General features: G+C 50.7%; 1 protein-coding gene across 1 annotated transcript in view; it reads left to right on the top strand.

Annotated features, from left to right (window-relative positions):
• The window catches only part of CACNA1E (calcium voltage-gated channel subunit alpha1 E), a 474,871-nt gene that overhangs the window by 389,878 nt on the left and 64,215 nt on the right, over positions 1 to 20,778 (top strand). Inside the window, exons 14-27 of the mRNA XM_049700372.1 lie at positions 736 to 945; positions 1,727 to 1,839; positions 3,492 to 3,604; positions 3,967 to 4,098; positions 4,564 to 4,636; positions 5,494 to 5,611; positions 7,656 to 7,723; positions 9,201 to 9,298; positions 13,399 to 13,455; positions 14,626 to 15,279; positions 15,685 to 15,998; positions 18,036 to 18,195; positions 19,367 to 19,496; positions 20,198 to 20,257. Of these exons, the coding sequence (XP_049556329.1) occupies positions 736 to 945; positions 1,727 to 1,839; positions 3,492 to 3,604; positions 3,967 to 4,098; positions 4,564 to 4,636; positions 5,494 to 5,611; positions 7,656 to 7,723; positions 9,201 to 9,298; positions 13,399 to 13,455; positions 14,626 to 15,279; positions 15,685 to 15,998; positions 18,036 to 18,195; positions 19,367 to 19,496; positions 20,198 to 20,257 (2,300 nt within the window). The remainder of the gene's footprint in view (positions 1 to 735; positions 946 to 1,726; positions 1,840 to 3,491; positions 3,605 to 3,966; positions 4,099 to 4,563; positions 4,637 to 5,493; positions 5,612 to 7,655; positions 7,724 to 9,200; positions 9,299 to 13,398; positions 13,456 to 14,625; positions 15,280 to 15,684; positions 15,999 to 18,035; positions 18,196 to 19,366; positions 19,497 to 20,197; positions 20,258 to 20,778) is intronic.

Below are 20,778 nucleotides of genomic sequence, written 5' to 3'. Positions count from 1 at the left end.
CTTAGGGCCAAGAATCCAACCCAGATTCTTCGAGTGTGGCAGATGTATCCCATCGGCATATATATCCTATCTCTCCTGGATGTGATAATGAGAACCCACTTTGGGAAATTGTTCAAAGGATCCTGAGGACACCCATTTGAGAACCTGCAATCATTTGCTTAATCATAGTAGCATCTACCTACTTCCATCGCCTGCTTCCATGTGATACTTACACAAATTCCTACTGACAACCCTTTAACATGACTGGTGTTCAACCTCAGGTTCCCTTAGAGATTCTGGCTGATGGCAGATTTTTTCCTCCCCAGATAAAAGGGAAGGGTCTGACTTCATCCTCCAAAGCAGAAGAGGCGTACAGAGCTCATCGCTGCTTTAGGCTTCCAGTGGCAGAAAAATCACAAATGCGGCAGGATGATTCCAGTGCCTGAAGCATATTTAAAAAGAAAAGCCAGAGAGAAGCCCAATCTGTTACAGACATAAACACGATCCTGTTAGGATTCAAGATACCGGCTGGATACCTGGTGTCCTGCCTGGGGAATCTTTCCGTTTCCTAGGACTGAGGGTGTCCAGAGGAAAAGCAGGGTCCCCTGCTGTGCTGTGGAAACTCTTAGCTCATAACACGTGGCAGTACCCTAGCCCTGGGACCAAAGCTGCCCACCTTGCCCTGCGAATACCTGCTTGCCACGGAGGGTGATGTCCTTTGCAGCCTCATTCTTCCTCCTTACTTCTCCCACTTAGGCACACCCCTCGCCCGAGCCAGCATCAAGAGTACAAAGGTGGACGGGGCCTCCTACTTCCGGCACAAGGAGCGGCTTCTGCGTATCTCTATCCGCCACATGGTTAAATCCCAGGTGTTTTATTGGATTGTGCTGAGCCTTGTGGCTCTCAACACCGCCTGTGTGGCCATCGTCCATCACAACCAGCCCCAGTGGCTCACCCACCTCCTCTGTAAGTGAATGGTGACTACTGGCTTTCACGACAGCTGCTCAATTGGGGTGTGAATGTCAAGAGAGCAAGGTGTCACGTGGGCCTGGCAGTGGTCCTGCCCACCCAGAGTTCTGCCTCTCCACCACGTTGTGACCGAGGCCAGAGCTGTCCTCAAGGGGTCGGGGTTATCACACGACCATTCCTAGCTGTCACTCATTATTGAATCAGATCAACAAATCTTTGCTGATGAGTCAACAAGATGGTGTTACACCTTGGGTAGTCTGAGGCCAGCTTAGTGCCTTAAGTAGGCTCAGCGACGTAGGGTGTCTCGGTCACCAAAGTCCTAGGGAAAAAGTTCCTAGGGAAATGGATACCTTCAATAGACCAGAAAGGAAACGTATAGGTCAGCTCTCGGTAAGGCTGCCGCTGGGCGCGAGTGAGGCTCCCAGAGGCTGTCACTGCCGGGAGTGTGGAGAGCGAATCCAGCTCTTTCATCAAAGCCATGCTTAAGCCCTTTCTCTCTCTCCTGAGAGCCATCTACCATTTGAAGGGCAATGACAAAGCCACCTGTCAAGAGAGCAAAGCTGACCCTGTGGAGTGTGCCTGGGACTCATCCTGGGTCTGAGCGTTTTCAGACTTCGTTAGGTTTTGCCTGGCACTGAGCTGGCATGGTCACTGCAAGTCCCGCTTGTGTAGGTCCTGCTGCTGTGGAGGGTTCCTCTGTAGGTGGGGCGATTGGACCGGGGAGGGCAGAAGCCCGTGCCATCCATGGAACCAACGCTTCTGCCTTTAATGCTTTCAGACTATGCAGAATTTTTGTTTCTGGGACTCTTCCTCCTGGAGATGTCCCTGAAGATGTACGGCATGGGGCCTCGCCTTTATTTTCACTCTTCGTTCAACTGCTTTGATTTTGGGGTAAGTGCTCTGGAGCCCGCCCATCCTTCTGCCAGGTGTTGCTATGCCATGGTTTGAGATAAGCAGCTTGCTCCGGGGCTCTCGGCATGCAGCACTAAAATCAGAATTTATAAAAGGGGAATAGATAGGATTAGCAAAAGGGAGGTCAGGAATGAGTGAATCCTTGCCGTACTAGGGTCTGTTTGGGTCTTTTAAATGCTCTTTTATTTTTAATGTTTTTAATGTTTTAATGTTTTACTGAATGGTAACACACATACCATAGAGTAAACACTTTGGTAAATTTTACAAAACTACCCATAGCCAAAGTTTTGAACCTCTTATTATCTTGGGGGGAGCCTGGGGGAGAAGGACAAAAGACTTGATTCCAGAAGGTGGTTCAATCAAAAATGAGCAACTTATATATTTATTTTTTGAGTTCACTTTAAAATTGGGAAAATTATCTGGGTATACCCTTAAACATTCACGCACATATGCACATACACACTCGTGTATTAGCAAGTCCCCACATAGACTACTTCACCCAGTGTCCACTTTCCTAAATAATATTGATATATAAATGTGTGCGTTACTAACAGTCTTCAAGGTGCTCTCACGTACATATTTGTCCTCCACTGCTTGCAGGGGTCCGATGTCCACGATGTTAGGTGCTGGGAGTTAGGCTGCCCGTTTACACATGAGTAAATAGGAGACCTTGTGTGCAAGTTCACACAGCCAGTTAGCAGCAGAAGTCGGTTTCAAAACTTTGGGTTCCTGAACCATCTCTCTTTCTGCCAAACCTACTTCTTTTTCTGCCAAATCTCCAGTTAGGTGCTAACGATTCTGAGCCCTTGCCAATCTGCATTTTAACTTGGAACATATGCTTCTGGGTACAGGCAATTTTCAGGCATAATAACTAGTGAAAGACCATTTTCACCTTAGTTCCCTTATGTACATACTTTTCAGCATTGCTGTGAGAATTAATTTTTGTTCTTTCTCCTAGTGCAATGTGTGGAATGTAGTAGGCTTTCAATAAACACATAATTAAAGCGTAAAACAAATTGGATGGTTGATTTGACGTTGCTATTTCTATAGCAGTCAGATTCTACGCCACCAAGTAGTACCATCACGTTGGGGTATGGGGTCCTGAGTGACTGAAAGATACTTCATGTACAGGTGACTGAAACATTCTTGTTAGCACTAAATTCTAGGACAGTGAGAGAACGTGGATCTTCTCAGAGGTTTTTGTATTGGAATGCAACGTGTATTAATTTAAACTTGTTTTCTCATTTGAGGACCACTCTTCTGTCTGTTCAAGGTGTTATAAGAACAGTATGGCTGTCAGATGTGTGCAGAAGTGGTGAATGACTACTGCAGTTTTCACAAAGGACAGAACAGCAGTCAGTAAAGCAATCTGTAGTATGAAGGAGGAAATTTAGCAAGGGGAGTGGGGAGCAGTGGGGAGAGAGGTGGTAGAGTCTTGTTTTTCCTTGGCAGCCTTCACAAACAGGTGGTCCTGTTGCAGGTGGGCTGGGTGGGGGAGGGGGGAGTTTGAATTTCACAATGGCCCAGTGAGAGCTGTTGGTTGCGGAATACCAGATTGCTCCTCTCTCCTCTTCCTCATTCACCTCCTCCTCCTTTTCCTCTTCTCACCGTGGCTGGGTTTGGCTCTTTAGGTCACAGTGGGCAGCATCTTTGAAGTGGTCTGGGCGATCTTCAGACCTGGTACATCTTTTGGAATCAGTGTCTTGCGAGCTCTCCGGCTTCTAAGAATATTTAAAATAACCAAGTAAGTGATCAGAATCTAGACTCTTCCCAACCACCTTCGAGAGTGGACGCTTCTCTCTGCCTTATTATATTTATTTCCTTCCATCCCCACATGCCCTTACCACATGATCCCCTTTCTGACTCCACCCCCCACTCCGTTCTCCAGTTCCTTCTTCTTCTCCGAAGATTAAACCAGAAAAATGCCCATGATGCCATATCCTGTGCCACATTCCCAAGGGAGCCACATTATTGCTGTCATCTCTCCTTCCTACAAGTATGCAGATGCGGCTTATCTCATAGACCACCAGGCAGATGCCCAGCTGTGCATGGAGATAATTTGGTATTTAGTGTTCACTGCTGTAATGCTGTCTGGGTTCTTTGTAGGTATTGGGCATCCCTCCGGAATTTGGTGGTCTCCTTGATGAGTTCCATGAAGTCAATCATCAGTTTGCTCTTCCTTCTCTTCCTCTTCATCGTTGTCTTTGCTCTCCTAGGAATGCAGCTGTTTGGAGGCAGGTAAGCACCAATGAACTTTGCATCCAAAGGAGCCTCAAAACCTAGACTTCAACCTGTGAGCGCTGGGGTCACTAATTTGATTGCCATGTTAACTATCTCGTTTGTTCGTGTCTGTGGCTCAAATCAACCACGAGCATGTGTGTGGAACAGATATCTCTGTTTTTAATTCGTTCACACTGTACAGGGTTCTTACTGAGGGGACCCCTCTCTCTGGAGCTGTCCCTGAAAGGTACAGCCTGGGGCTTTGTAACTCAGGATCAGCCCAGACCCCGTCCCATTACCAGGGCCCTTCAAGTGCACAGTCCCCCAGTAGTAGTCACTAAAACTGTCTTCATAAGTTACTGGGATGAAGGGAGAGTAGGGCACAGGGGGATGTGGAGAAAGGGGAAAAGTAGTGATGAAAACGGCATGATCTCGGGAAAGGAAAACTTGGTCATTTCATTCTCTCTGAATTTCCTTTTTCAGGTTCAACTTTAATGATGGGACTCCTTCAGCAAACTTTGACACCTTCCCTGCAGCCATCATGACTGTATTCCAGGTATGAGACGTTAAAAAATGTTACTTGGGATCCCTTGGTGCACACACTATAAAATGATGTGTTAAGAGAATTCTCCCTTTCCTCTCCAAGCTCATCTCAGGCAGCTGGGTACTCTTGCTTATTGAGTAATCATCACCACTATAATTCCTAGCATTTCTATAGCTATGTCCTTACCAATAATAAAAGAGCTCTATTGTGATGACCTCATTGGCTTTCTCCTTACACTTGTGAGTTTGCAAGAGATGTTAGTCAAAGTCATTCAGCAACATTGCATTTCTGGTTTTATGAAATTGGAAGCATCTTCAAACCCACGTGTGCATTTAAAGAAGCATCTATTCCACGCACCCCCCCCCCCAAAATTTTTTTTTAAATCATGGGGGAAACTCAAAATCAATAATGTCTAAGAGCTGAAGGAGAACACTATTTAGCCAGAATCTGAGGCTGAACCAGAACCCAGGTTTCCAGAACTGGAGCCCATGAGGCCCTTTCCAATAATGCTGCTGTCTCAGGAACTGTATCTTGGCAACTCCTGGGGGCAGTCAGGCAGTGACCAGACCACCTCATCTGTGTGATTCCCACAGGCCGGGCAAAGCTGATGTTTGGGTCAGGGTGGGGAGACTCTGTATTTTGAGGAATAGAATCTTTCCTTTTGATGTTCTCCTTCTGTTTTCAATGTCTCTTACATATCAGAAGGAAGTTGAGGATTATTCATGGCCGTGACACTTTTTTCTCTCTCGCAGGATAATGAAGCAAGGGGTAGATGGAAAAGACCCAGGCCCAGAATTTTCCCCCTTCCGTTGACCCCATTTTCTCATCCAACCCAGGTCTCTGATTTGCCTGTTGTTTGCTTTGCGTAGATCCTGACGGGTGAGGACTGGAATGAGGTGATGTACAATGGGATCCGCTCCCAGGGTGGGGTCAGCTCAGGCATGTGGTCAGCTATCTATTTCATTGTGCTCACCTTGTTTGGAAACTGTATCCTTTTTCAAAGGCTTCTCTTGGGCTGCCTGCAGGGACCAGCATGTGAGGAGGAGGAGGTGATGGTAGTGGTGCTGATGGTGGTAATAGTGGGGGGCGGGGTAGCACTGGGGTGACCATTGCTAGGTGTACTAAGAGGCACAAGGATCCCGATCTAAGGATCATCTGCTAGTTGGGTAAAGAAGATAAATATAAGCAAGTATCATCCAAATGATCAGATATCATAATATCCAAGTTATCAGATTAGCATCACAAATAAAAACATATGAGTCTGTTATAGTAAATGGTTGGAGATACAATGAGCTGGGGAAAATAAGAAAAGACAGAGATCACTATGGGCTGAAATAGTGACAAGATTATAATACTAATGAATTAATTATATGGTTTTTTTTTTTACTTTTTTAAAAAAGACTTTTATTTAAGTATAGTTGATTTACAATGTTGTATTAGTTTCAGGTGTACAGCAAAGTTATTCAGTTACACATATATATATATTTTTCAGATTCTTTCCCTTATAGCTTATTACAAAATATCGAGTATAGTTCCCTGTGCTATACAGAAGGTCCTTGTTGGTTATCTATTTTATATATAGTACTGTGTATATGTTAATCCCAGACTCTTAATTTATTCCTCCTTCCCCCTTTCCCCTTTGGTAACCATAAGCTTGGTTTTCTATGTCCGTGGATCTATTTCTGTTTTGTATATAAGTTCATTTGTATCATGTTTTTTAGATTCCACATATAAACGATACCATATGATATTTGTCTTTCTCTGTCTGGCTTACTTCACTTGGTATGATAATCTCTAGGTCTATCCATGTTGCTGCAAATGGCAATATTTCATTCTTCTTTATGGCTGAGTAGTATTCCACTGTATATATATCCCACATCGTCTTTATCCATTCACGTGTCAATGGACATTCAGGTTGCTTCTATGTCTTAACTATTGTAAATAGTGTGCAATGAACATTGGGGTGCATGTATCTTTTCGAATTCTAGTTTTCTCCAGATATATGCCCAGGAGTGGGATTGCAGGATCATGTGGCAGCTCTATATGTTAATATAGAACAGAGCCTTCCACATAGTAAGTTCTCAAAAATATTAGTATCATGATTAATGCTGATACTACTGAGCATAGCTAACATTTATCGTACTTGTGCTGTTCATGAGACCCTGTAGTAAATGCTTTCCAGGCACTATTGCATCTAATCCTTACCTTATAAGACTTAGAGGAAATAACTCAATCAAAGTCAAACAATTAGTAAGTTGTGAAGGGAGACTAGAAACTAAGTGCATTTAATTCCAAAATCCATGGCTGGTCATGGGCTCTAGACCAGAAAGATTTAAGTTTTAATCCCAGCAACTCTGTTTACCAGCTGTGTGGCCTTGGGAAAGTCACTTAATCTCTCTGAGCGCCTGGTTTCCACATCTGAAAGGAAGAAGCAATATCTCTCTCCTTTGATGGTTATGAATAGTAAATGAGATAATTTGCTTGAGTGTTACGTTATAAACTGCAAACTTCTACATGATCATTAGAAGTTTTGGGGGGGTGGGACTTGCGTTGAATTGGGATTGCTAGAGTGAAAAGGGACAGCCATGTGCTGCAGCTATATTTTTGCATTTTCCATAGTCTCACAGAACAGTGATATTTCTTTAAGTTTTCTGCCCTGAAAACTTCTAGGGGCCAGAGCAGACTATAAACTAAACATGAAAAACCCATAAAAAGAAAGCTAGGCAGTGAGTCACAGAAATGGAAGGCCAGTTTGTCACAAAGTAGCTCACTTTGCCCTCTGGGAGCTTTGATTCAGGTATTTCTTTGTCCTGTACAAAGAGATGACATGTGGAAGGAGAGAAGACATATTCTCCATCAAACAGAGTTGCATAACGTCTCTCTCCCTCCCCCGACAGCCCCCGCTTAAGTGACTCTGGGGTGGTTTCTGTTCCTGCTGGTGTCCCAGGCAGGAAAGGCCTGGAGATGCCCTCTCAGCCTTGCTGGAGCCTTTGGCTTTTCTTACTTGCCCATCCTTAACTCATCACCCCAGACACACTGCTGAATGTGTTCTTGGCCATCGCTGTGGACAATCTGGCCAATGCCCAGGAGCTGACCAAGGTAAGCGTTGTTCTCCGGGGATCCGATGGTTCTCTAGTGCCGTTGGGTGCCTGCTGGCCTTTGGCTGTGTCCAAAAGTCTGCGTTGCCTGGCTCAAGCCTGCCAGGAAGGCCCCTTCTGGGAGCTTGTGGACAGCTGGAGAGACACACATCCATGAAAGGAGCCTGCTTCACCCTCGCTGAGTTTGCTGAGCCTTGGAGCAGACTGGATCTCTCATGGGATGTAGAAGATAATCACTTAGTCACTGCAAACTCCCAAAGATATCCTTTGCAGAATTACGCCCTGGAAAAGAAAGAAAACACCAAAGTCCTGGATTTAAGTCCCACCTCTGCTCCTCTGACCTGTGGCTGTGTGACCTCAATCATGTGCCTTCATACTTCTGGGTTTGGGGGTGAGAGGGGCCAGGAGCATCTCTGTTCCTAGACTGTGTCTCCTGGGGTACTCCAGTGGCCATGGTCATCTTGAGGGAAGTTTCAATGAAGCTAGTTGCTACATTGCTCAAAGAACTGTTCCTTTCTTTCCTCTGAGTCATTTCTTCAGGGGTGGAGGCAATACTGATTGCCGTGGGATGGTCTAGGGAGATGAGTGAAAACTTCTCCCCACGTAATACAAATTTGGTTTGGGGCAGAGCCCATAGCAACCTGGTGATGTTTCCGTGACTGCTCTTCCCTACGTCCTTGAGGGTCTTCTTCTCTGCAGGCAGGGAGAAATACCAGCTCTAGTATCTGAAAAGCTGGCTGTAAGTCATGCGTCTACCACTTACTGGCTCTTTTAGCTTGTGCTTGACCCCTGGTCTCCATTAGCCTTGCTTCCTTTATCTGTAAAAAAGGAATGATATATCTGCCTTGCATACCTCACAGGAGTACTGCAAGGATCAAGTAAAATGATGTGTGTGAAAACCAGAGCAGGCTCTGAAGATGTATGTATTCCTAGGAGCTCTAGTCATTTTACCTGAACCGGCTTTCCTTGGTGTCATCACATAGAGGGACATGTATGAGCAGGAATGTGGGTGAGGGGATAAGGTCCCCGCCTGGGCCCCAGGGGGGTCACTTAGCTGTGCAGGGAAGAGGGCGTGATGGGAAGTGTGGTGTTTACTTCAGGGGGCTGTGCCTGGAAGTTCCCCCTCCATCACTTCCAGACACTGCAGAGCATCTGAGAAGTGTCGGCTCTGGCCTCTGACCTCCACAACCCCGGCCAGCTCCCCTGAGGACTGGCACTGGGGTAGAACTGCACGGCTGTCCTGAGAAGGTGGGGCAGGGTGGAGGCCAGAATTGCTGGCCAGGAGGCTGCTGTCTCAAGGGGGCTGGCTGCTGGCCACCCGAGGTCTGTGAGCCAACCTGACCTCATTCTGCCTTGTTTCACCTCTTGCCCTGCTTGTCTCGCTTCGCCTGGTCTCCAGAACGCCTTCTGGGGAGAGCCATGGGAGCTGCTGTCCTTCACGAGGATCCCAGACAAAGCCCTCTCTGCTTTGTGTCTAGGATGAACAGGAAGAAGAGGAGGCCTTCAACCAGAAACACGCGCTGCAGAAGGCCAAGGAGGTCAGCCCGATGTCTGCACCCAACATGCCTTCCATCGAGTGAGTCGCTGTCCCCACTTCACAGACCCCTGGGCTCCTGTGCTGACAGCCAGTTGCTCAATTCCAAAGCTGTGAACTCTCACAGGGCGCCTGCTCCATGCCAGGAAACGTCCTGTGAATACAGCAGTGAGCAAGACAGGCTCTCTTTTTTTCACAGAGCTTTTATTTCAGTGAGCAAGATAGCTGATAAATACACAGAAATAATTTTAGATAGTGAGAATAGCTATCAAATACATATAACAGGGTACTAAGGCAGAGGAACAGGAATTGGGTGGAGTACCTTCGGGCGATCTGGGAGGGGTTCTTTGAAGAGATGATATTTAAGCAGAGACCTAAATGTGTAGAAGATGGTCGTGTGACGTTACGAAGGTGGAATATCCCCAGCAAGACCCAGTGTGGCTGGTATGAAGGGAGCAAGGGGGAAGAGAAGGAGACATGGCCCGGGAGGTTCTGAAGGCCCAGGTGAAGGACTTTAGCTTTTATTCTAGTTACAACCATAGGAGGGTCTAGAGGGGAAGGGTGGATAGGTTAGGATTTACACTTTTAAAAGGTCCCTGTGCTCTGTGGAGATGGACTGTAGGGGCCCAGACTGGAGCCAGGAAGACAGAGGTTGGCTCTTAGAGTAAAGTAGGTGAGAGCTGGTGGTGGTTTAGACCATGATAGCAATGGAGAAGATGAGAAGTCATCCCATTCAGTCTGTATTTTGGAGGGAGAACCAATAGGATGAGCTGATGGAATAAATGTGATGGAGGTGGGGATGAAAAAAAAAAAAAGAGAAGAAACAAACGTTTCTCCCAGGTTTTTAGGTTTGAACCTAAGCAACTGGGTAGATGATGGTGGTATTTACTGCTAGCCTGGAGAACAGTGGAAATCCAAGGTTCATTTTGGCCATGTTAAATTTGAGATGCTAAGACATGCAAGTGAAGGTGTTGAACGGGCTGTTGGCCCGTGAGTCTGGAGTTTAGAAGTCGGGGTTAGAAATAAGGATTTGGGGGAGCATTTGCATTTGGACGGCATTTTAGCTGTCAGCCTGGGCGGGCTGACTCAGGGAGAGGTGGGCTGGAGAAGCGAGGAGCTGAGAACAGAGGCCAGAGCACTCCGTGCCTCGAGGAAAACCCGCGAGGAGACTGATGGGGAGCAGCCCGGAGGTGGGAGAGAGAACGAGGGAGCGTGGTGTCCTGGAGATGTGGAGAAGGACACGCTTCCAGACGGAGGGAGTGGACGGCGGAGCTCAGGACCGTTGAAAGATCACGTAAGATGAGAACAGAAAAGGGAGTGTTGGGTTTGGCAAAATGAACGCTGTTAGCGACCTTCCCGAGAGCCGTTTCAGTGGCCCAGTGGGAACAGAATCCAGTTGGAGCGGATTAGGGAGAGAATGGGAGGTGATAAATTAGAGTGGCGAGTGTAGACTGTCTTTGAGGATCCAGCCTGGCCCTGTGGCTGCTGGTGGAACCGGCAGGCCATGGGCCCTGCGGGGCGACTGACCACTGTATGGTGCTGGGGGAGGGCCTTGGAGAAGGGCCTTGAGAAGTGACCACAGAACCACGGAATTCCTGTTGTGGCTTCTTGGCCGTCCTGAGAACTTAGTGAGGGGTCCTGGGGTATCACTGGGGAGGGTCTGAGAGCCCTGGCAGCTGGACCTCTAGCCTGGCCCCAGACCCTGTCATCTATTACTAGAAGCTGATCAGGGGGGAGCCCTTCTCTGCCCAGAGCTCGTGTGAAAGGCTATGAATGTCCTCGGCCTCGCCTTGTAGGAACATTCCAGAGTTATGTGTGGGGACCTCCCTCCCCTGCATGAGAAAAAAACTCCCCTCCCCCCCACCCCCGGCAAATTTTTTAAAGATTGATGAAGAAAGGTGAAACAACTCCTTGCTCCCTAGAGCATTCTCTGGGCCTTGAGCAGTTTCTACTCCACTTTCCCTGCGCTCATGAGCCTGCGCTAAAAATACATATACACAGGTATCCAAACATGCTGGTGGGTAGGGCTGGCTGTCACTTAGCAGTAGGTGGTTCTATTTACTGAGATGAGGAAGCCTGGAGGAGGAGTGGGTTAGAGATACGCGGGGGAAGAATGCTTGGCCCAGAGTAGAAAATCACTATTTATGGAATGAAAGAATGAATGAGATGCTGGTAGGCACATGGCAGTAGGCATTGAGCTGTGTGCGTATCCGGCCACAGTGAGGTGGGAGAGGCGCTGTGACCATCCAAGATGAGCAGAGATCCAGGCTTTGGGTGCAGTGCTTGTGCTGCGAGGTGGGTGCTACAGGTGGAACGTTGTCAGGGTGTGTGTGCGCTGCCTGGGCTTACAGCCCAGACTCCTGACTTCCGGACTACGGTATAACTAAGTGCGAATGTGGTGTCCATAGAGAAACACGGAAAGAACATTGTTACAAATTAAAAGGCCCAAGTGCTAGTCGTAGCTCGGTCCCTCACACGCTGAGGGAACCTCCTGGCATCTCAGAATCCCTGTTTCCCCATCTTCGAAATGAAGAATACCAACCACCCTTCCTGATCCACAGGGTCCTTGCAAGGTGTATGTGAGGTCATATATGCATGAGTTGGAAAGATGCTTCTCTGTGATTTTAGGTATGAAGACATATTAATGGTTGTGATGGGATATGAGTCTGGATCTTTGTATGTGCGACTGGAGAAGTGAAGTTTGAAGTGTGTATCTGATTTGTGTGGAAATTAGAGGTTGGTTCTCTCTTTTGCCTGGCGCGTGTGTGTGTGTGTATGCGCGTGTGCGTGTGCGCATATGTGGGTATGCACACGTGTGAGCATGTAAGAGAGAGAGAATTCTTCCATGTAATTACACTCTTACACATGTGCTCCTGGAGGGCTGGCATTTGAATATCTGAGAATTTGCAAATAGCCAGTGGAAGGTGCTTTTCCTGGTGGGAGTGCATGCTGCCCGTCTAGAGCGTCTGCTTCTCTTTCTCTGTGCTGCCCGTGCTTCCTGGCATGGCCACTCTACGTGCATTGCAGCTGTCAATGCTGAGGGGTGCCTTCATTTGCGGAGCTCACAGGTGTCTCCACAGTGATATCCACATCCATTCCAGGGTGCTTATGTGCATTGCGCCTCTTCAGGCTCAGACCAGCTGCCTCTGCTCCCTTTGCCCACCGTGGACCACGCTTCTCTGCAGATGTGGACACGGCGTTTGAACAGTGCTAGTTTGCCTGCGTGTTCTCCACTGGTGGGTGTCAGTTTCATCGGGGAAGGAGCAGCATTTGCCAACCTCCCAGGTCCAGGCAGGGCCCATTGGGCCAGACTGGGTTTGTCAGCCCAGGAACTGGGGCAAGCTCATTCCACGGGTGTCCCAGACGTGCAATCCTCCACCTGAGCACTGACAGCTTCATTTTTCCTGTTTGCCTTTGTGGGTGATGCCTCTACCCTACCATTCTGACCTTCCTTGTGTTTGAAAGGACACAACACGTGTGTATCTGTAGAAGAGATTTTTCCCTGTGCAAGGCCAGGAAGGTTAATACTGTGCTTTACCCAGCTGAATAGACTGAACATTGAAGGCCTCTGGTCAGGGCCACTGCATTGCACACATGCAGGGGGCACTGCTTACATCCTGAAGTATGTGGACAGCAGCCCACGGAGTGGTGGCCCCGCCTTTGGCCGTGGGCTACTTGGTGGCCTCGATGGTGTGCATGGCAGTGCGTTTGTTCCCTGCATGTTGTGTGAAATTGGAGTGATGAGCTGGGGAGTCACACCCTTGTGAATATCCTAGAAATGATCAGGGGGAAATACAACTCTTTGTCCAAGTTTACAGGGTTTCCAAAATAGGTCTCTGAAGGATATTTAGGTGAAAGCGTGAGTGCCAGTGGGGCTTGATGACTGAGTATCCGAAGCTGTTACCTCCGGGAAGCAATAGACCCTTTGTGTGCCCGCATGTTTGCTTCAATACTAGATCCGTGTGTTTGCACACAGCAAGGAACCAAGGTCACTCCCTTGGAGAGCTGAAGGTTGGGAGTGTACAGAGGGCAGCAGACACGTAGGGGATTCTGCACCTCTCCCTGGAGATCGGCTGGTGGCCGTGGGGCTTGCGGGTCCTAGAGGTCAGGATAAACTGAACCTGTCCATTTTTCTTCCCCAGAAGAGACAGAAGGAGAAGACACCACATGTCGATGTGGGAGCCACGCAGCAGCCACCTGTATGTGTGTACCGGTTTGCGTGTTTGTGAGTGGTTACGTGTGGGTGCGGGGACACCGTGTCTTTGTCCTTGCCGTGGGCAGAGTGGCATCGGGCGTGCACGTGTCAGTGTGTGCCATGGTGTGTGCGTGGGCGTTCCGTGCACATGGTTTGTGGATCTGCCCCTCCGCACCTCTCACCATGTGCCTATCTCAGTGTGCGTCTCAGGTATGTGACCCCGTGTGCAGTTTGCTCTTCCGTGTGGCCTGTGAGTGGGCATGTGTCGGTGTGGGTCGTTAGTGCCGGTGGGGTGCCTTTCACGCAGGCACTTGTGGACAGCACGTGTGGGCCCCAGTGAGGATGCGTGTGGGCACATGTGAGCATCCCCTGCACGGGCTCTAGGCGTGCGCCCGCAGGCGTGTGTGAGTGTGGGCATAGGCGTCCACCCCACCCCCCCCCGTGGGAGCCCACTCTCTGTGTCACGTTTGTGTGTTCCCGCTGCCACGTGAATGCTCAGCCAGGCCCCTGAGCTGGACTGTTCAGCGGTTGTTTTGAGTATGAGTTGCTGGTGGTCCCTGGACATAGAGTCCTGTGGATTTTATTAGTGGTTGTGGAAGAGACCCCACTGCATCACCGCAAGAGTGATGCCAAGACCTTTTATAACACGGGTCTGCTCGCCACTGTCATCCGTCACCCTTGGATAGTACCTGCCCATTGTATTTCTCAGCCCTGGCTCTCCCAGGCTGTCCTCAGAAAGGGAAAGGAGAGGGAGAGGAGGAGGAAGAAAGGCCTCTCACCTTGAACTAAGGGCCATTGGTGGGCACAGAGCAGGTACAGGCTGCTGCCCTGAAAGCAGAGGGGAGCTGGGGGAGCGGACATCTGGTAAGCCTTCATACTACTGTCCTGGGGACCGGGACTCAATCCTGGGCTGACCCCACCCCTCTCAGCTCCTGCGGAGCAGTGATTAGAGCGGGAAGCCCCACGGACCGGGGGACAGTGGTCCCACCACCCCCTCGGCCCCTCGCGTCTTTCTGTGCACCCTGTCTGCAGGTCCTGGGCTCTCCCGTTCGCTCCCTGCACTGTGTGTCCCCCCATCCCACGGCCACCGAGGGCTGGCCTCTGCCCCGTGGCCGCCCTCCCTGGCCCTTAGCCGTCAGCTCTGACCAAGCCCTCGCCCTCTCCCCTTTGCCAGGAGGGAGCGAAGGCGCCGACACCACATGTCGGTGTGGGAGCAGCGCACCAGCCAGCTGAGAAGGCACATGCAGATGCCCAGCCAGGAGGCCCTCAACAAGGAGGAGGCCCCACCCATGAACCCCCTCAACCCCCTCAACCCCCTGAGCTCCCTCCACCCACTCAATGCCCACCCCAGCCTCTACCGGAGACCCAGGCCCATCGAGGGGCCGGCCCTGGGCCTGGGTCTGGAGAAGTGTGAGGAGGAGCGCGTCAGCCGCGGGGGGTCCCTCCAGGGGGACGGAGGGGACCTGTCGAGTGCCCTGGACAACCAGAGGAGCCCCGTGTCCCTGGGCAAACGGGAGCCGCCCTGGCTGGCCAGGCCCTGTCATGGGAACTGTGACCCGACCCAGCAGGAGGCCGGGGGCGGGGAGACCGTGGTGGCCTTCGAGGACCGGGCCAGGCACAGGCAGAGCCAGCGGCGCAGCCGGCACCGCCGCGTCAGGACGGAGGGCAAGGAGTCCTCCTCCGCTTCCAGGAGCAGGTCTGCCAGCCAGGAGCGGAGTCTGGATGAAGCTGTGCCCAGTGAGGGGGAGAGGGACCTCGAGCCCAGGGACAGCCATGGGGGCAAGGAGCCCACAATCCAGGAGGAAGAGCGATCCCAGGACTTAAGGAGGTAAATGAGACGCAGGAGCATGCCCGAGGCATGTAGCGTGGCTGGAGTTAGGGGTTCTTCAGCGTGAGCCCTTCCAAGCCTCGGTTTCCCCTGTAGTAAAATGGAGGTGATGCTAATGCGCCTTTTACGAGGCGTGTGTAAATATGACAGCGGTGGCGTCCACCCCCCTGAACACCAGGGCATCTCCTGTTGGGAGTGGGTAGTGGATGAATGGATAGGAGTAAAGGCAGTGGATACTGTCTGTGGATACTGCCTGGCTGGGTGGGGTGGGAGGCACCGGATGCCACGTGCTCTCCAGCAGGGCTGCTTTGGCTCCCCGCACTTCTGCTTCTCGCCAGGCGTATCAGACGTTTCGGAACAGCTTCTCGATCTGAGCACCACCTGTGTCCCCCTCTCTCTTCACAGGACCAATAGTCTGATGGTGCACAGACGCTCCGGGCTGGCAGGAGCCCTCGACGAGGCCAACACACCCCTCGCCCTGCCCCAACCAGAGCTGCAAGCGGAGAAGGATGCAGCGCTGACGGAACAGGAGCCGGAGGGCAGCAGTGAGCAAGCCCTGCTGGGGGACGTGCAGCTGGACATGGGCCGGGTCATCAGCCAGAGTGAGCCCGACCTCTCCTGCACCACGGCCAACACGGACAGGGCTGCCCCCGAGAGCACCAGCGTCACCGTCGCCATCCCTGACGTGGACCCCTTGGTGGACTCGACCGTGGTGCACAGTGAGAACACAGTTCCTGTCCCCTTCACCCCCATTGCTCATCGTGCCCGGGGCTGGGGGAGTCTTGGCTCTGGAGTCATCCCTGGAGAGCTGCGTGGAAAACCCCACCAGAGGGATGAACTCACTCTTCAACATGTAAAAAAAAACAGCAGCAGATTTTTTCCCAGTTTGCAAGAAAAATAAGTTAGAATTTTCTCAATCTTAAGTTTTGCCCATAAAATGTCCTTAGGCCTTTGGCCCCTGTGACCATCCTAGAGTCTTCAGAGAGATCACACGTGATTTTTGACCCATTTTTATATTCAGCTATTTGATTTATTGTATGAATATCTGACGGCATTGTCTGGGACCCCCCAGGTGCTCTGCCACTTGACAGTTTGGGGACCGTTGCTGGAACAGAAGATGGCAGGTGGGCTGGGGCCGGCACTGGCTGTGCTCGGTGTGTAGCCTCCTAAACCCTGTGTCTCTCGAGGCCTCAGTTTATCATCTGTGAAGTGAGGGCATCGAACCGGATGACCTCTGAGATCTTTCCCTGTGCTAACATTTTATGAATCTATTACTCTTATCTACTCTTTTTCTCCTAGGAGCTCTTAGTCACACTTTCTCTTATAGTTCCTAAAGGCAATGGTTGTTCACCTGTGAGACCTTAAACGGAAGCAACCCAAAAGCACTTAACCCACACCCATCCCTGCCCTGACACCCCACCCATCTCTGCATTAATCCCACCATCCACCTTATCATCACTGAATCGCGACCACAGGATTCCACTCTTGCTTTTTTTCCTCTCTTTCTTTCCCCATGTTTTTCTCTTTTCACAGAACAGTCCTCTCTCCCTGTTTTTCTCTCTCCCACTTCTGTCTCCGTTTCTTCACCTTCTCAAAGTGAAGAAAATGTCTCAAAGTGTTCTTCAGAGTGCCAGTACTACTTTAAAAAGTGAAATCTCGCATATCCGGTGCCCCTGGGGTTGACTTGGGTGGACATGTCTCAGGATCTCAGACTCACAACCTTTTTTTCTGTCTTATTTAATTTTATGTTCTAATAATGAAGTTTTGGGGGCCCTCCTTTATGAGACACAACATTAAGAAAGTTTGACCCCCCTCTGTTCTCTTTCTGGGGCTAGTCCCTGTCCTTGGTTGTAGGTAAGAGCGTGTCATCAGGGTTTTTGGACACTTTGGATGACTTACCTTTTGGAAGGACCTGGAAGGGGTCAGGACCTCAGAGGTTTGCTACTTACACAAGGTACCAGGGCAGAAGCATTCACTGAATGGGAACGTGGGAGAGGTTCCTTTGCCCCACTCTGATAGCCTCATCCTCTCTGCCACTCACCCCACTCTGGGACTTGCATAAGGAAACAGAGAGTAGTGGTCCAGCAGCCCCACTCTGTCTCTGCTTCTTCATCCTCTCAATCCTGGGATAAAGTCATGGACCCATCTTCGCGTGAATATTGCATTCTTGTTTCTACATTAATCATGACGGGAAAAAGCACAGCCAGAAAGGCTGCCACAAATAGAGTAATGTCTTCTTAAAGTCTTCCATTGCAGTGTGATTTCTTTGAAAGGAGGTAGAATTTTGAATTGGGAACCCATGCCAGCTGTATGACCTTAGGATAGGTCCTTGAATTCCCTGAACTTCAGTTTTCCCATCTGTAGAAGGGGAATAATAATATATGCCGTCCAAGGTGTAGTGATGTGAAAAATGCCATAAGTGAATATATACAAAGAGTTCAGAGTTTAGATATAAATAAACTTTGTAAACTTTACAACAGAAACAACCATTCTGTTTTACCCCGGGAAACATGATTATCATTTATATGGCAAAAAAAAGGGCTATACCACCTGAAATCAGGGCAGGGGTAAGGCTAGGAAGAGAGCAGGGCTTAACTCAGTATAATCTAGCAAACACCCCGATGTTTTCAGGCACCTTGCCAGGCACATCCCTAGCTGCCTCTCCCGTCCCCTCCATCCCATCCCCAGTGGAAAATGAAGGGCACCGTTCTGCACGTAGCAAGGTTTCTGAAGATTTCAACACGTTCCTCTTGCAGTCAGCAGCAAGACTGATGGAGAAGCCAGTCCCTTGAAAGAGGCAGAGATCAAAGAGGATGAGGAGGAAGTGGAGAAGAAGCAGCAGAAGAAGGAGAAGCGTGAGACGGGCAAAGCCATGGTGCCTCACAGCTCAATGTTCATCTTCAGCACCACCAACCCGTAAGACACCCTCCATTGCCACCTCCCTTTGGTGCTGGAGTAAACAGCCCAGGTTTGAGCCAGGGCGGGGTGATGAGAAGGAGGGATGGGGGTCCAGTCTTCCTCCTGAGCCTTCCTGGTGGAATGTGGCCAGACATCTGAAGACGCCAGGGTGCTCACTAGGTGAGGCCAGTCATGGAATTAATGAACAGCCTCGGAACTCTGTGCCCATAGTCTAAAGAGTAATTTAAGACAGTACAGAATGAGAAATGTCATGAGGGAAGGACCCTTCACCTACTCTTTGGTCAGCAGGTTGGGGGGGTGGGGCGTGGTGAGAAGGAAGGAAATCTACTTGGGATGTGTGACCAAATATTCCAGAGGTGGACAGAGCTGAGAATAGGGAGGCTTGCATAACTCGATCATCCGTTGGCTGCCCTACGTGTGAATTTTGAAGTGGGTGTGCCCCTCAGAGCAGAGGCAGGGCATGAGATGGGGTTGGCCAGGAAGAATCTGGAAGGTTAGATTTAGGAAAGATGGAATTTTGAAAGAGAAGCTGCCTTCCACCCTGGAAATGAGCAAGATGTACACATAGACCAGCTTCTGAGTCTAGGAAGGTGAGAAGGCTTTCAGTGACCGTGTGGGCAGTATTCAGGCACGGCCCTGGGAAGGAAGGAACCGGGGCTAAGAGATGTCAGGCCAACCGAGGCCAGGATGCTGTCTATAGAATAGTCACTTTAATCAGAATACCTGAGGCTCAGGGAAGCCTGTTGCTGCTTCCATCAGGAATCTTAGGATCAAGGTCTGCTTTTACATTTATTGGTTCTTAGGAGTTCCTTGCTGCGCCCCAGTTTCTGTACAGTTGGGGAGTAGACATTGAGACCTAGTGGAAGGTACCTTGTAGCCACCCGCGCGTGTGTCATCTGGTGCTGGCCGCGGCTCCCCCCAGCTCAGATGTGCTTGCAGATAACGTATCTTGGCTTGCGTACTGCAGCCTCTATCCAATCTGATTACCTTCCCCCCACCAGCACTTTAAATCAAGGGTGGTGCCTGAGAAATTAAATGGCTCTCCCCCTGGCTTCCTCTGGCCAGGGCCTGGCTGTCTGGAAGAGGCTGGTGTGCATGGGGGTGGGGAGGAAAGATGGGGATGGGAGGGAAGGGGGGCCGGCTCAGCGGGCTCATCTGCCGCCCACAGGATCCGCAGGGCCTGCCACTACATCGTGAACCTGCGCTACTTTGAGATGTGCATCCTCCTGGTGATCGCAGCCAGCAGCATTGCCCTGGCGGCCGAGGACCCCGTCCTGACCAACTCGGAGCGCAACAAAGTAGGTGCGCGGGGGCTGACCGCCAGCCCCCGTAGTACCCTGGTACCGCCTCATCGCAGCCCCTCCCATCCCAACGTTAGAGATGAGCTAAGGAAGGTTCCTGGAGAATGACAGAGGCTTGAGAGATTGCGTGGTCCCAGTCCTCAGGGCAAAGCGTGAACCGCTTCCAGGCCGGTCCCCACCCGCAACCCTAACCCTAACCACACTGCTTACCTTTACGTTCAGCAGTGGGCCTTACACCCAGAGCCAGCCATGGCCTTGAAAGGGGGTCTGCAGTCACCCATGGGTTGGATGTGGGGTCTGACCTAGGGGCATGGGTGATGTGGGTGACATCAGGGCGCTGCAGCTCCTCCCAGGGAGCTGAGGCACCTCCTGGAGGGCCAGGGTGGATGTCAGGAGGGGTCAAGGGGGTGGGGAGGATTGCAACGGACAAGGATCCCAGGGAGGGAGAGACCTGGGGGGCAGTTCGGACCCAAGACATTAAGTTCTGACCACAGGGGAGGGAGGGGCCAAGGACTGGCCAGCGGTAATGGGGCCCCAGCAGTATCCACGGCTCCTCTCTTCCCTGCGTCTGATTAGCAGTTACAACTCCGAGCTTCTGTTCCAAGGTAGAAGTGAGCGAGGCTTGGGGTGGGCGTGCAGGAGAGCCTGTGTTGAGGGGTGTGTGTAGCCTGGTGGTCTCTACCTTATGTGTCTCACAGGTGCTGAGGTATTTTGACTATGTTTTCACTGGCGTCTTCACCTTTGAGATGGTTATAAAGGTAAGAGCCTCTAGAGCAAACCTGGGCTCTGGGGCTTGGATGGGCCACCCGTCTGCCTCTCTAGTCTGGTGCCCTTCCCCAGGACTGTCACCTCCTGATCAATGTCAGAATCTCAGCGGCGCCTCTGCTGACCCCTCCTCCAGCCTCAGATCCCAGTGAGGTCTGTCGTGGCAGGACGTGACTGTGGGGATCTGTTTAGACTGGTGCAGACCTGTGGGCATGGCCCGGGGAGAAGGCGGGCCCCCTCTCAGGCAGGCAGGAGAGGTGCTCCAGGCGTGGGGACTGTTCTCACCTCCCCAACACGCTTCCTGGTTTGAGCCTGGGTACCTGCCAAGGCAGGGGGTTAGATAGAGATGTCTTCCTGGCCTCATTTAGTCCCAACCGTACTCACTGCCCTCCACTCTCTTCCCTGCCACTAGAACACCCCACGTTACCATCTTATTCCCAGTCTCACCCATCTGAGATTTTTCTCGTCTGTGCATATGTGGCGATGCCTGGGGCTCTGAGCCACTAACGTAAGG

Source organism: Orcinus orca, chromosome 1 (genome assembly GCF_937001465.1).
Source record: "Orcinus orca chromosome 1, mOrcOrc1.1, whole genome shotgun sequence".
NCBI lineage: Eukaryota > Metazoa > Chordata > Mammalia > Artiodactyla > Delphinidae > Orcinus > Orcinus orca.
Note: the sequence above shows the minus strand (reverse complement) of the source record. Positions and strands in the feature narration are given on the sequence as shown.